This window comes from Neoarius graeffei, chromosome 24 (genome assembly GCF_027579695.1).
Source record: "Neoarius graeffei isolate fNeoGra1 chromosome 24, fNeoGra1.pri, whole genome shotgun sequence".
Taxonomy (NCBI): Eukaryota; Metazoa; Chordata; class Actinopteri; order Siluriformes; family Ariidae; genus Neoarius; species Neoarius graeffei.
Window position 1 is genome coordinate 10,245,669 of NC_083592.1, and position 15,627 is coordinate 10,261,295.

The 15,627-nt window shown below is 39.7% G+C and overlaps 1 protein-coding gene across 2 annotated transcripts in view; it reads left to right on the forward strand.

The window, feature by feature from the left end:
* The first annotated feature begins 2,584 nt into the window (after positions 1-2,584).
* The window catches only part of slc4a5a (solute carrier family 4 member 5a), a 65,914-nt gene continuing 52,871 nt past the window's right edge, over positions 2,585-15,627 (forward strand). For both annotated transcript variants that reach the window (XM_060906644.1, XM_060906645.1), the window contains exons 1-6: positions 2,585-2,777; positions 11,179-11,311; positions 11,497-11,657; positions 14,136-14,288; positions 14,616-14,711; positions 15,172-15,227. In XM_060906644.1, coding sequence (XP_060762627.1) covers position 2,777; positions 11,179-11,311; positions 11,497-11,657; positions 14,136-14,288; positions 14,616-14,711; positions 15,172-15,227 — 600 coding nt within the window. In that variant the 5' untranslated portion in view covers positions 2,585-2,776. The remainder of the gene's footprint in view (positions 2,778-11,178; positions 11,312-11,496; positions 11,658-14,135; positions 14,289-14,615; positions 14,712-15,171; positions 15,228-15,627) is intronic.

Sequence of the window (15,627 nt, forward strand, 5' to 3'; positions counted from 1 at the left end):
AGGAAATTCATGATAGTTTAACATGAAGTCTGTTTTGTTGAAGTTATAAACTGTTCATTGATGGAAACTTGAGTGCAAAACTGTTCATGATAACTGCAGTCCTAAAGTTATCAAGTCAACTGTAGTCCTCGGACATAAAAGTATTACTGTAAGAGTCCAGAGCGTCTTCCAAGTACGACTTTCAACTGTCCATATGGGGCCGTCCTCTACAGGAGCAACATGATGAGACTCCAGCCAGAAGTAGGGCATCAGGATGGATCAGACAGGTCCGAGGAGCATCACTGGTGTCTCAGGATCGACATGCAACTCAGAGACGGACAGACAGAGGGAAGGGAGAAAGAGAGAGAGAGAGAGAGAGAGAGAGAACACAGGTTGTTAGGTATGCCCAATGTCACCTGTATAAATAGGAACAGGATACACTACCGTTCAAAAGTTTGGGGTCACTTTGAAATGTCCTTATTTTTGAAAGAAAAGCACTGGTTTTTTCAATGAAGATCACTTTAAACTAATCAGAAATCCACTCTATACATTGCTAATGTGGTAAATGACTATTCTAGCTGCAAATGTCTGGTTTTTGGTGCAATATCTACATAGGTGTATAGAGGTCCATTTCCAGCAACTACGGTATCACTCCAGTGTTCTAATGGTACAATGTGTTTGCTCATTGCCTCAGAAGGCTAATGGATGATTAGAAAACCCTTGTACAATCATGTTAGCACAGCTGAAAACAGTTTAGCTCTTTAGAGAAGCTATAAAACTGACCTTCCTTTGAGCAGATTGAGTTTCTGGAGCATCACATTTGTGGGGTCGATTAAATGCTCAAAATGGCCAGAAAAATGTCTTGACTATATTTTCTATTCATTTTACAACTTATGGTGGTAAATAAAAGTGTGACTTTTCATGGAAAACACAAAATTGTCTGGGTGACCCCAAACTTTTGAATGGTAGTGTACATTTTGTGCTGAGTGCAAGCAGGGACTCTGGCAAAACTAATTATGACAAGATAGCTAAAAGGGGAGAGCCAGAAGGTAATACAGGCATGAGGGCACCCCGGGACATAAAGCAGCAGCCACTACACCGTCAAAAAACTTGAGTGGCCATGTGAGAGTGGGGAGGCGACAGCATCCATACATCCCAGTTTACCAAACACTCTATGCCTGAGGATCCTCCAGATCTCCTCCTTTACCTCATAAACACCATTAATGAAAGGTTTGACTAAACAGATATGTTTTCAGCCTCGACTTAAACACCGAGACTGTGTTTGAGTCTCGAACACTACTTGGAAGGCTGTTCCATAACTGCAGGGCTTTGTAAGAAAAGGCTCCGCCCCCTGATGTAGCCTTCACTATATGAGGTACCAACAGATAGCCTGCACCTTTTGATCTAAATAGGCATGGTGGGTCATAACGGACCAGAATTTCACTCAGGTACTGTGGTGCGAGACCTTTCAGTGCTTTAAAGGTCAATAGTAGTATTTTATAATAAATATGAAATTTGATTAGGAGCCAATGCAGTGTGGATAAGACAGGGGTGATGGGGTCATATCTTCTAGCTCCAGTAAGGACTCTTGCAGCTACATTTTGAACTAACTGGAGCTTGTTTATGCTCCTACAGGAACATCCAGACAGTAAGGCATTACAATAATCCAACCTCGAAGAAATGTCTTGTATCTGAATGTATTTTGTTTGATCTGAGTTTCCTGACTTGACCTCACTTTTGTTTTTTCTTTATCAACTTATTTATTTCATTTTGTATCTCAAAATCTTTATTTGCTTGATCCAAGGGTCTTTTGTTTGCTTTTGTTGGACTTGACTGTGTTTTTGTTTGTTCTCTCTTGGTCCCGAGTGTCATTTGTTTGTTATTTGCTGGATCTGAAAGTCTGATGTGTGTGTTATTTGTTTGACTTGAGTTGATTTGTTAGATCTGGATGCGTTTTTAGTGATGTAATTTGGTTAAGCGCCTTTTGTTTGGTTGGTCGGTTTTTTGGTCTTGTTAGAACTGGTTGTCGTTTGTTTGTTTGTTTTTTTATGTTAATTTCTGTTTGATTTGAGAGTATTTTATGTTTTGTTTGTTGTTATTGGCTTTGTGTGTCTTTTGTTTGCACTTGTTTTGTCTGAATGAATGACTTTTATTCGCTATATTTTGGAATCAAGTCTTTCGTCTGTTAATTATAGAACTTTTGTTGTTGTTTTGTTAGATTTGGATGTCTTCTTTGCTTTTTATTGGGTTTTGGTGTCTTTTTTTTTTTGATGGATTTGTTTTCCCTTTATCATGCATTTTGATGTTTTTGTCCATAATTTGCTTTATTTTCTGTGTCCTTGATTGACCGATCTGACCATCTTTTATCCTTTATGTTTTTGACCCAAGTATTTTTTGTCCTATATTTGTTCATCTATCTGGTTGTTGTTCATGTTGTTATTTGTTTAACCTGGCTGGCTTTATTGTGGTGCTGAATTACACATAAGTATCTTAAATTTTCTTGATTTAGGTGAGTTTGTGTCCTTGAAATCTCTCCATGTTGTTTCTCCTCAATCTCTGCCAATTTCTACCTGCAGATCATCAGTCCGTTTACATTGGTGTACCGGTGCCACGTGGCTACAGGCGCAAACGTCGCCGAAGGAACTCGTCCATCTCAAGTCATGACTTCACGGATATTGAGAGAGGAGGAGTGCACCGTGATCACCGACGTCACGAGCGCTACGAGTCGGAGGACACTGAGCGCTACGATCTGGAGCAAACCGAGCACAGCCTTCACCCACCTGAAGTCAGCCGCACCAGTGAGTGACCTTTCGCAAATGCTTTCAGAATTGGATCGTGTTTGGTGGTAAATTGTGAGTGAAAGAAATGACTGTATGTAATATACAGTCCTGTGCAAAAGCCTTTGACGCATGTAAAGAAATGCTGTCGACCAAAAATGGCTTAAAAATAATGAAATTAAATGTTTCAACATTAAAAAAATACTATAAACAGTAATCAGTAAGCCATAATAAATGAAACAAAATCAATATTTGATGTGAGACGACCCTTTGCTTTTTAAAAAAAAACCAACAAAATAGTAGTCTCAGGTTCAATGGGTGCAGCTTTATAAGGAAATGAGCTGTAGGTTCTATTGAATATCTTGCAGAACCAGCCACAGTTCTTCTGGACACTTTGACTGTCACACTCGCTTCTTCATTTTGCACCAAAACCCAGCAGCCTTCATTATGTTTTCTTTTTATACCCCCGCTCCGAGGGGGGGGGGATACTGTTTTTTTTTTTCCTCTGTTCCATCCATCCATATCTCCGTATCTCCATCCGTCCAAAGCACTCTTTTTCTTAGTAACCACAAATCATAGCCACTTGGTACCAAACGTCAGCTTGGGGTTTTACGCTATGAATACTGTTTTCAGGTCTGTCACACATTGACTTCCTGTTTACCGACTGAATGTATTTACGTAACATATAGCGTGGATTTACAAAATTTTCGTAACACTTTTCTCATCAACTACAAATCACAACTGCTTGATATTTGGTACTGAGCTTCAGCTTGGGGTTAGGGTGCATCAGTTGCCCTCACTTTCATAAAATCTGATGCATTTTTGTTTGGGTGCTCCTTTTCACCAATAAAGACATCCTGTAAAATTTTTTGACCATATTCAAAAGTCTAATGGTGGCACCATGAGGTTCATTTTTTGCCAAAAAATGCTTATTTTATGTTTTCACATAAGGTTTGAATCACAATGTTGGACTCCATTTATTGATTTCTTGTGACCCAGAGATCATGTTAAGAACCTTTGCAAGGGATTGAGAAGCATTAATGTGATTCATAATACATTTGTGTTGTTTAAAAGTAGTTGACCAATGATTCAATGAACAGCTAAAACTCAAACTGTGCTTGATAATGTATTTAGAATATGTACTAAAAATGTGTATCTAAGATATTTGGTATACTCTATAAGGTGCCATAAAGTTTCATGAAAAGTGATCGAAATTTTGTCATAAAAGTCATAAAATAGGAGCTTTTTCCATAACTTTGAGCTCCTGGTGCCACCATTAAACTTTTGAATTTTGTCAAAATATTTCACCCAGTGTGTTTTCTTACCAAAAGGAACATAAAAACAAAAATGCATCATGATCGGAGGAACTTTTCATTTTTAGGGGGCAACTAATGCACCCTACTTGGGGTTCTCTACCGTGTATACCATTTTCAGGTCTGTCACACATCGACTTCCTGTTTATCGACTGAATGTATTTAAGAGTCCTGTTCCTTCGATTGCTCGCGTTCAAGTTGATCTTGTTTAATCTGAAAAGTGCTCTCTTATGGAATATGCTGCTCAGATACAAACGTTTTTTTCCTGTAACGTTTAATGTTGTGCTGGAAAAAGAACTTGAACGTTTGGAGCTCTAAAATGTTTTTGTAATGTTTTGACTTCATAATGTAGAAGCCATAAAATAGAAATCTAGAACAGAGTTTGTATGAAAAAAAAATAGGGGGGGCAAAGATTTTTGCACAGTACTGTATATCACATCGGTATCAATTCTAAGGAGATATCAAGGATCAATGGTGGAACAGCAAGGATGGTCTTTCTCTCTCTAGAACTGCATATTATCATGATGTTGTTGTTGTTGTTGTTGGCATCCATTATGATGCAATACAGTTTGTCTCAAATTAGATTTTTTTTTTTCCTCATTAAGTGAAAAGCATTGTTTTTGAAATATACATATTGCACATCATAGAAATATCCTTCAAATATATCCATGTAATAGTTTTGTCCAGCAGCCCACATTGAAGAATTTAATATTTAAAACGTTTTAAAAGTACTTTCAAAATAATAACCCTTACACTCTAAAGTGCATATTATGTCCAAATAAATTCAAAAGTGTAAGAAGTTTCCTTTTTTTCCCCCTCAAAATTACACCCAAATAAGCAAATATTATGATTAGATTATAAAGTCGGAAACTTTATTGTACAACCCCGATTCCAAAAAAGTTGGGACAAAGTACAAATTGTATATAAAAACGGAACGCAATGATGTGGAAGTTTCAAAATTCCATATTTTATTCAGAATAGAACATAGACGACATATCAAATGTTGAAACTGAGAAAATGTATCATTTAAAGAGAAAAATTAGGTGATTTTAAATTTCATGACAACAACACATCTCAAAAAAGTTGGGACAAGGCCATGTTTACCACTGTGAGGCATCCCCTTTTCTCTTTACAACAGTCTGTAAACGTCTGGGGACTGAGGAGACAAGTTGCTCAAGTTTAGGGATAGGAATGTTAACCCATTCTTGTCTAATGTAGGATTCTAGTTGCTCAACTGTCTTAGGTCTTTTTTGTCGTATCTTCCGTTTTATGATGCGACAAATGTTTTCTATGGGTGAAAGATCTGGACTGCAGGCTGGCCAGTTCAGTACCCGGACCCTCCTTCTACGCAGCCATGATGCTGTAATTGATGCAGTATGTGGTTTGGCATTGTCATGTTGGAAAATGCAAGGTCTTCCCTGAAAGAGACGTCGTCTGGATGGGAGCATATGTTGCTCTAGAACCTGGATATACCTTTCAGCATTGATGGTGTCTTTCCAGATGTGTAAGCTGCCCATGCCACACGCACTAATGCAACCCCATACCATCAGAGGTGCAGGCTTCTGAACTGAGCGCTGATAACAACTTGGGTCGTCCTTCTCCTCTTTAGTCCGAATGACACGGCATCCCTGATTTCCATAAAGAACTTCAAATTTTGATTCGTCTGACCACAGAACAGTTTTCCACTTTGCCACAGTCCATTTTAAATGAGCCTTGGCCCAGAGAAGACGTCTGCGCTTCTGGATCATTTTAAATACAGCTTCTTCTTTGAACTATAGAGTTTTAGCTGGCAACTGCGGATGGCACGGTGAATTGTGTTCACAGATAATGTTCTCTGGAAATATTCCTGAGGCCATTTTGTGATTTCCAATACAGAAGCATGCCTGTATGTGATGCAGTGCCGTCTAAGGGCCCGAAGATCACGGGCACCCAGTATGGTTTTCCGGCCTTGGCCCTTACGCACAGAGATTCTTCCAGATTATCTGAATCTTTTGATCATATTATGCACTGTAGATGATGATATGTTCAAACTCTTTGTAATTTTACACTGTCAAACTCCTTTCTGATATTGCTCCACTATTTGTCGACGCAGAATTAGGGGGATTGGTGATCCTCTTCCCATCTTTACTTCTGAGAGCCGCTGCCACTCCAAGATGCTCTTTTTATACCCAGTCATGTTAATGACCTATTGCCAATTGACCTAATGAGTTGCAATTTGGTCCTCCAGCTGTTCCTTTTTTGTACCTTTAACGTTTCCAGCCTCTTATTGCCCCTGTCCCAACTTTTTTGAGATGTGTTGCTGTCATGAAATTTCAAATGAGCCAATATTTGGCATGAAATTTCAAAATGTCTCACTTTCGACATTTGATATGTTGTCTATGTTCTATCGTGAATACAATACCAGTTTTTGAGATTTGTAAATTATTGCATTCCGTTTTTATTTGCAATTTGTACTTTGTCCCAACTTTTTTGGAATCGGGGTTGTACATAACATGTATAGCGTGGATTTACAAAATTTTCGTAACACTTTTCTCATCAACTACAAATCACAACTGCTTGATATTTGGTACTGAGCTTCAGCTTGGGGTTCTCTACCGTGTATACCATTTTCAGGTCTGCCGCACATCGACTTCCTGTTTACCGACTGAATGTATTTAAGAGTCCTGTTCCTTCGATTGCTCGCATTCAAGTTGATCTTGTTTAATCTGAAAAGTGCTCTCTTATGGAATATGCTGATCAGATACAAACGTTTTTTCCTGTAACGTTTACTGTTGTGCTGGAAAAAGAACTCGAACGTTTGGAGCTCTAAAATGTTTTTGTAATGTTTTGACTTCATAATGTAGAAGCCATAAAATAGAAATCTAGAACAGAGTTTGTATGGAAAAAAAAAATAGGGGGGGGCAAAGATTTTTTGCACAGTACTGTATATCACATCGGTATCAATTCTAAGGAGATATCAAGGATCATTGGTGGAACAGCAAGGACGGGCTTTCTCTCTCTAGAACTGCATATTATCATGATGTTGTTGTCGTTGTTGTTGTCATCCATTATGACGCAATACAGTTTGTCCCAAATTAGATTTTTTTTCCTCATTAAGTGAAAAGCATTGTTTTTGAAATCTACATATTGCACATCATAGAAATATCCTTCAAATATATCCATGTAATAGTTTTGTCCAACAGCCCACATTGAAGAATTTAATATTTAAAATGTTTTAACAGGGGCGTCACGGTGGTGTAGTGGTTAGCGCTGTCGCCTCACATCAAGAAGGTCCGGGTTCGAGCCCCGTGGCCGGCGAGGGCCTTTCTGTGCGGAGTTTGCATGTTCTCCCCGTGTCCGCGTGGGTTTCCTCCGGGTGCTCCGGTTTCACCCACAGTCCAAAGACATGCAGGTTAGGTTAACTGGTGACTCTAAATTGAGCGTAGGTGTGAATGTGAGTGTGAATGGTTGTCTGTGTCTATGTGTCAGCCCTGTGATGACCTAGCGACTTGTCCAGGGTGTACCCCGCCTTTCACCCGTAGTCAGCTGGCATAGGCTCCAGCTTGCCTGCGACCCTGTAGAACAGGATAAAGCGGCTGGAGATAATGAGATAATGAGACGTTTTAACAGTACTTTCAAAATAATAACCCTTACACTCTAAAGTGCATATTATGTCTAAATAAATTCAAAAGTGTAAGAAGTTTCCTTTTTTTTCCCCTCAAAATTACATCCAAATAAGCAAATATTATGATTAGATTATAAAGTCGGAAACTTTATTGTACTTAAAAAAAACAGTAAAGTATTTTGGTAAGGCTGGTCCTATTGGGTTGTACAAGGAAAAATATAACTTGAATATGAATCAAAGTCTTCGTATCTTGGTATCGTTTGGTGTTTGGATGGAAACCGAATATCATCATCATAATAGTTGATTCCATTCAGCTGATTTTTCCACTTGGTATATGCAGCTCCATTAACTCCATAAATTTCATGTCCATGGAAAAGATTCAAGCTTCCTGTGTGAATCTCTTCATCATGCTGGAGTGTGTAAACCTCAGTACTGTTAATATGCTATAACATTATAACGTGGCTTGGATTCGTTGGCCTTTTTTTTTTTTGCTGAATAATGAACTCATCACATGTTATTTCGTCGTGTTAATGTCGACTCGTGTGTAAAATATTTCCCTGATCGTTTCTTTCAAAGCAACCCTATTCTTCAGAAGGGAAGCTCTGTGTAACTCCGTCCCTCAGCGTGCCTGGGGGTTGTCAAGCTGCTAGTTCTGGTGGTTAAATGAATATAAATTGATTCTCCAGTGTGGAGATGATAAATAACGAGATATCAACGCGAGTTCCTGACTCAAGCCTACAAGTAAACAAATGAATCATTACGACTGATTTCATTCCGCACATTTTCGGGAAACAGCTCGCAGACTGACTTTAATCGCTCATGATGTAGTCGCTAATTGTCCCTGCATTGATGCTCCTTGGTTTTATGTCTTAATCGCTGGGTGTTTCCAGAAAATTGACCAAAACGTTTTCTTAAACGCACAGTGAGCTTAGTAATCGATGATGTGATGAAGTGACACCATCAGAAATGTCCTGCTTACTTAATGACGAATATACGATTCGCGTCACAACAAATAACGTCGTCATTACGTCGCTGAGGAAAACCAGCCAGCTCTTTAATCCTTTGGCGATTTAGCGCTTACTTCCTTTGCGACAGGAAGCAAAGACAATAACCTGTAGGTGATTATTTATTTATTTAAGGTTCTCATCAGTGCAGGACTCGATGCTATTGATCCCCTCAGGCCTGCTCTCCCAATAGCACGCGCACACACACACCACACACACACACACACACACACACACAGAGTTCAATTTGGGTTTGAACAAGGAAGTTATGGCCTAAATAAAAAAATAAAAAAACCACACACAAAGTGGTGACTTTTTATCCCCCGCTGACCGAAAGGCCCGAAGAGGAATTATGTCATGGCGATGTCTGTCCGTCCCAGGAAGGGTACTCACCTTCTGAAATCAACTCCTCACAATTTTTGTGAAGGAATTTCACGAAACCTGATAAGAGGCATTGTTGCTGTATATGTCAGCAGTACGCGTATTGTAATTTTGTTAAATTCAGTTACATTTTACCAGAGTTACAGCTCTTGATGAACAAATGTATACTTTGACAATTTCACGAGGGTGTGTTTTCCTTCTGAAATCAACTCCTCTCGGAATTTTTGGATGAATTTTTCGAAGCTTGGCAAAAGGCCTTGTTATACGATGGTAATATACATGTTGCGACTGAATTTCATTTGTGAAAATTTTCCCAGAGTTTTGACCCTTCATTAAATAACTTGTACTTTTGACAATTTCATGAGGGTGTGCGTTCTTCTGAAATCAACTCCTCTCACAATTTGTGGAGGAATTTCACCAAACTTGGCAAAAGGCTTTGTTATATGACAGTTATACGCAGATTGAAGTTTCGTTTAATTTGGGCAAATTTTTCCCAGAGTTATGCCCTTGATTATTAACAAACTTGTACTTTGGCAATTTCATCAAGGTGTGCTCGCTTTCTGAAATCAACTTCCCTCACAATTTTTATCCCCTGCTGGCTGAAAGGCCCGAAGAGGGATTATGTCGCGGCGACGTCTGTCCATCTATCCCGGGAAGGGTACTCGCCTTCTGAAATCAACTCCTCTCATAATTTTTGGAGGAATTTCACGAAACTTGACAGGATTTTTTGTTATATGTCGATAATATGCATATTGCAGTTTTGTTCAATTCAGTTGCATTTTACTAGAGTTATGGCAGAGTTCTCTAAGTCATTCTTCTGTTAGCAATGAAAATTAATACAGTACAAGCTAGCAAGTTTACCAGACTTGCGTCAACGTGCTTTTTTTTTTTTTTTTTTTAGATTTGTTGGTGAATTATTAAAGGCAGATCTTGTGGGGGGTTTTTTTGTTTTGTTTTTTAACACGGGAATCAAAGGAGCACATACATCCGAAGGCAGAATCATCTTTGAGGATGTTTTAAGTGCTCCCTCACTCTAAAAGGGTTAGCAGGAACTCACTAGTTGGAAGGTAAAATCCAGGAAATGGAGCCAGTGGAGGCTCCTTCCATCAAATCACGACATAAACGTTACAGTTCCGATTAGCACGTGGCCCGTTCTGTAATTGCGGGTACATTTTAAGTGTCGACTCTGTTAGTCGTCATCAACTCTGTTATCGTTAAACTGGGCAATCCATTCACGGAATCGGCGATAACAGAGTTGACATTTCCCACCGTGTTTTTTTTTTTTGTCTTAAGTCCACACGCTAACCTCAAACTAGCTCTTACAAAGCATGTATAAAACCAGAATGTTATGGATTTTAATCATATTATTGTTTGTTTGTTTTTTAAATGAGTGAGAGATTCACTCCAATAACACAGTAACAGATTTGACGAATAAATAATCGACTGTACTGTTGGTGTAAAATCCTCAACATTTTGTTCAAATTAATGAGAGAGGAAACCGAACACACTCCCTCACTGCTGTTCTGAAGTTTTCCGCCAGAGGAAGTGACATCACTCGGTGCAGGTGTCGTGCATATTATTAAAAGTCTTTGTGGATTTTATGCGGTTTTATAACAGAGCTAACAGAGTTGACAAGAACATTGGGACAGATTAAAAAAGAATTTCTTCCTGAAATTTCACACAATACAGAAAATAGATTTTCGATGCAACTGATTTTATGACAATTAATAGAATAAACACCAAAAAACAGATTGTTAGACTGAATCACTTCCTGTTTATTCGAGTTGAATGGATGAATCAGGAGTCGAAGAGCCAATAAATGTACCTCAAGCATTGCTATTGGTGAAAGTTTGTCAGAAAGAAAGTCGATAAAGTTTTCTTTTGTGGAAAATAACAAAAGGTTTATCTCAGAGACACAAAATGGAACCCGAATTCTAGAATGATCCATGTGCTGTAAGGACACACACTTTATTTTAATTCTGTTGAGAGAAAAAAAAATTGTTTCCTGAAAGATCTGAATGATCATGTCCTCGGTTTTGTTTTGTTTTTTTCCTCACTATTTCGTGAGTGTAGATCAGAATCTTTAACGTGTGCGTGTGTGTGTGTGTGTGGTCCCTAAGTGTCCCCGGCTGCAGAACGCCTGAGGTATATTTTAGGAGATGAAGAAGATGCCATGCCCACGCCCACCCTCTTCACCGAGATGGATACACTCCAACACGAGGGAGACGAGCTCGAGTGGAAGGAGTCAGCCAGGTTGGGGCAAACACACACACACACACACACACACACACACACACACACACACGTCTAATTCGAAGACAGCACCATGAACATCAGGTTCCCACTAGTAATTAATGTAGATAAAATGCAGCATGCTGCTCCTCCTCTCCTGTCACCGAGTCGTATGTGTGTGTGTGTGTGTGTGTGTGTGTTCTCAGGTGGGTGAAGTTTGAGGAGAAAGTTGAAGAGGGTGGTGAGCGCTGGAGCAAACCGCACGTCTCCACATTGTCCCTGCACAGCCTGTTCGAGCTTCGTACATGTCTGCAAACCGGCGTTGTGCTGCTGGACTTGGACGGCTACTCGCTTCCACAGATCGTTGGTGAGGACGACATTTCAGCAAACACAGCCTAGCGGTGATGAACAGAGAAAAGAAACAAGATCTATACTTAACGTACTATAGATACAATTCTTTGCATAATTATTCACCCCCCCTTCCCTTGAACGTTCTCATATTTTTGTCAGGTTACGACCTGGAATAAAAATAGACTTGACTGAGGTTATGGCATGAATCTACACAAAATAAGCAATGATACTGAAGTGCAGAGAAAAACAATGGGTAGGAGGGGCATACTCAGTCTCTCTTGTCAATCAGAGAAACACTCGCCAATTGCAGGCATCTCTGAGCTCAGGTATGTGGAAGAGGGCAGATAGCGCTTTCCTCTGAGTGTGTTGTATATGCCACACTGTGATGCCGCATGTTGGTTGGCTTCACATGTCTCACAGGAAGCACGCTGTAGCGTTCACGCTCCCTTATTGGTAGCTGATTGTTGTATGAAGGAGAACCGACTGGTGGGTGGGAACTGGCTAAATTAGGAGAAGATAAGTGGATGATTGTAATTTCTGTTCTGAAACCCCTGATTCAACACAACTCACTAAACCTTGTTTTAAAGGGCTGATGACATGAACATGACTCTATGCAATTTCTTAAATAAACTATACAACATGGCAAACATGTTAGATTTCTGTTATAATTATGTGAAAAGAAGCTGTTGTTACGCGAATATCCAACTTTTAATTGCACAGCGCAAGAAAACTGGGTCTGTGGCTCGCGGCCATGTTGTGATGTCAGCGGAAGAACACGCTGCGGTTCACTGGCTGTTCTACTCTGGTTCTACTCAATGGAAATGGCGCATGAAAACGCCGGTGAACTCTCTAGTGCTAGCTCTTCAACAACCAAATACTGGTACTTTAAGCAGTGATCATGATGGCATGATTTTATCTGATTTTAAATAAATGAGATTGATAATAATGTGAATGTTCACAACTAGTACATACAAACTCTGCAGCTTCTGATTCAGCAGCTGCGTCATACTCCGCAAAAAACATCAGCAAGAACCTACAATATAAATGGAAATGCAATACACTAAGCTCAAATGACTTTTAGAAAGTATAATTTCTAAATTTTTTTCTACATATTCTTGAAGTCGGTCATCGGGGTACTTGCTACCGTTCCCTAACAACGCATGGCAAAGGGTAAAGTGTAGTGTTGCTACGAGTACTTGCTAAAGCCTCCGGTGGAAGATCCTCGATGTGCTGATAAGACATACAGTTCTATATAACACACAAGTGTCACGATAATCACAAAACAGATGCAAATTGTTAAAATACCTAATTTTTAAGCAATCATGTATTGATCTCTTCCGAATAGAATCTATGATAGCCTACCCTCTTTACCCTTTGCCTCTCGTTGCTAGGCGGCAGTCACATGAAAGCCGCAAGCTTTCACAAGCAAATACATGACTGATATCACGCCGACTTTATGATTACATTTATGATTATCATGTAGAATCTATAGCTCTACGTACCTTTATCTTATGTCGTTTCACAACACATGTTCTGACAGGAGGACTGTCTTTGGATCCGGCATAGCTACTAGTAGACCCCCTCCGGAATACTGGCAGTGTTGCCAGATTGGGAGGTTTTCCCGCCCAGTTGGGCGGTTTCAAGTGCATTTTAGTGGGTTTTGAACATATTTTGGGCTGGAAAACGTCAGCAGTATCTGGCAACAGATACTGCTGACGTTTTCCAGCCCAAAATATGTTCAAAACCCACTAAAATGCACTTGAAACCGCCCAACTGGGTGGGAAACCCTCCCAATCTGGCAACACTGTGTAGGCACTGCTGATGGTAGTAACACACGTTTGTGCTGAACTGAACACCCAAGAGACTCTTTTAAGCTGGGAAGGGTGTCAAAACAATCCAAATCGAAGTGTTCAGAGCACAGGACGGATGTTGGTGAGGGCTCCCACTTGTCACGAGTGCGCCTGACTTGCTTCACCCACTTCGCATGCAGCTCGGGATCTCTGGGAAACTTGAATAAACTTACCCCATCCTTGTGGGTTTTGGAGCAAAAACCAGCAACACAACGCGAAGGCATAATAACTATATATAACTTATATATATATATATATATAAAATAAGGTCTAATAAAAATACTAATAATGACAAACTGAACACCTGTCGCATCAACAACAAACTGGTAAGTTAGGAAGAAGGTTCTTTCGCTGACGTCATATAGCTCCTCCTCCTCTTTCGTCTCCTGGGTGCTGCAGCCCCGTCAAATTTGCCCAAATAGCTGCGTTTTTTATCATAACTTGTAAAATAGGCGCCTTCGTGAATTAATATATGGATCATCGGGAATTACTTTTTATGTTATAAAACATCGCCAAAGATGTCAAAAACGTGTCATCAGCACTTTAAATCTGGTGAAATGTTCCGTTTTTTTTATTTCTATTAGTTTGTATCCTCCTTCTTTATTTTGTACCTCATTTCTTCCATCCTGCTCGCGTCCTCATAGACGACATCATCGAGCACCACATCGAGGAGGGCATGGTCAGTCCAGAGCTGAGGGACAAGATCAGCTTTGTGCTGTTGAGGAAACACAGACACCAGACCAAGAAACCCATCCACCGCTCGCTGGCCGACATTGGCAAAGGCAGCTCCGCCCCCAGTGAGTCGTCTCCGCCTCCTTTGAAACCCCTTAATCTTGATTCAACTGGGGTGAGGTTCCATAGAAGGTTCTTCAGTTTGTCTGTGTCCAAGAACCTTTTAAGGACTGTATGTATAACTCGATGGTAGATGGTTTATCTTTGAGGACCTGGTTTAAGGAGAACCTCTTTACAAAGATCTACGCATTCTTCAAAATATGTACTAATTAGAATTCTCTCTGATGCTATATTAGATTATCAGATTAAGTCTAAAACCTTTAAGCATATGCATTTGGTTATAGAGATGTATTTTGATGGCACTATCACTGAGGTGTGTGTGTGTGTTTCAGGTCGTAGTCCAGCCCGTAGTCCAGCAGCTGCTACCAGCTTCAATTGTTCCACAGATGATCTGCGCAGTAGACACGGAGGCAGCTACGGGCGTCTTCGTACGTCCACGTTCTATCAAGACCAATTTTTAAAAATGACATGTAGAAGCATTTGGAACGTAACCCAGTCAAGGCTTTTTAGATTTGGAAATTGATTTTGAGCCTCACGTAGCAACTTGGCAGGAGTCCAATGGGTCCAGCTTCGTTTTGTCCTTGGCATTTTAATTCCACCGATGCGCAAGTTAAATCATGTGTGTAATTCTGTGCAAACTAGATTACACATGCATGTTTGCAACTAAAATGTGAGTGATTTGTTCCTAAATTATAGTGATATTGTGGCTCTCAGTTCACCAATCAAGTTCTATTCAATTATTATTACACGTCTCTCATTCTTTATTTGTGTATACAGGAATAATGGCTAGAAATAGGACTGTACATGGATTAATAACCCTCTGCTATGTTTGTTTCTGGATACTTGTGTGTATGAATGTTTGTATTAATGTGCTTTTGTGTGTTACAGGTCACGCCCAGAGCAGAAGTATGAATGACATTGCGGATACACCAAGCACTGATCAGGTATGACACACCCTGTTAATAAAGTGTGTGTATACTGGATTGGGAGTGTCTCTAACCTTAACTTTATATTCTGTATTCTATATTTATGTAATATACACACAACCCCGATTCCAAAAAAGTTGGGACAAAGTACAAATTGTAAATAAAAACGGAATGCAATGATGTGGAAGTTTCAAAATTCCATATTTTATTCAGAATAGAACATAGATGACATATCAAATGTTTAAACTGAGAAAATGTATCATTTAAAGAGAAAAATTAGGTGATTTTAAATTTCATGACAACAACACATCTCAAAAAAGTTGGGACAAGGCCATGTTTACCACTGTGAGACATCCCCTTTTCTCTTTACAACAGTCTGTAAACGTCTGGGGACTGAGGAGACAAGTTGCTCAAGTTT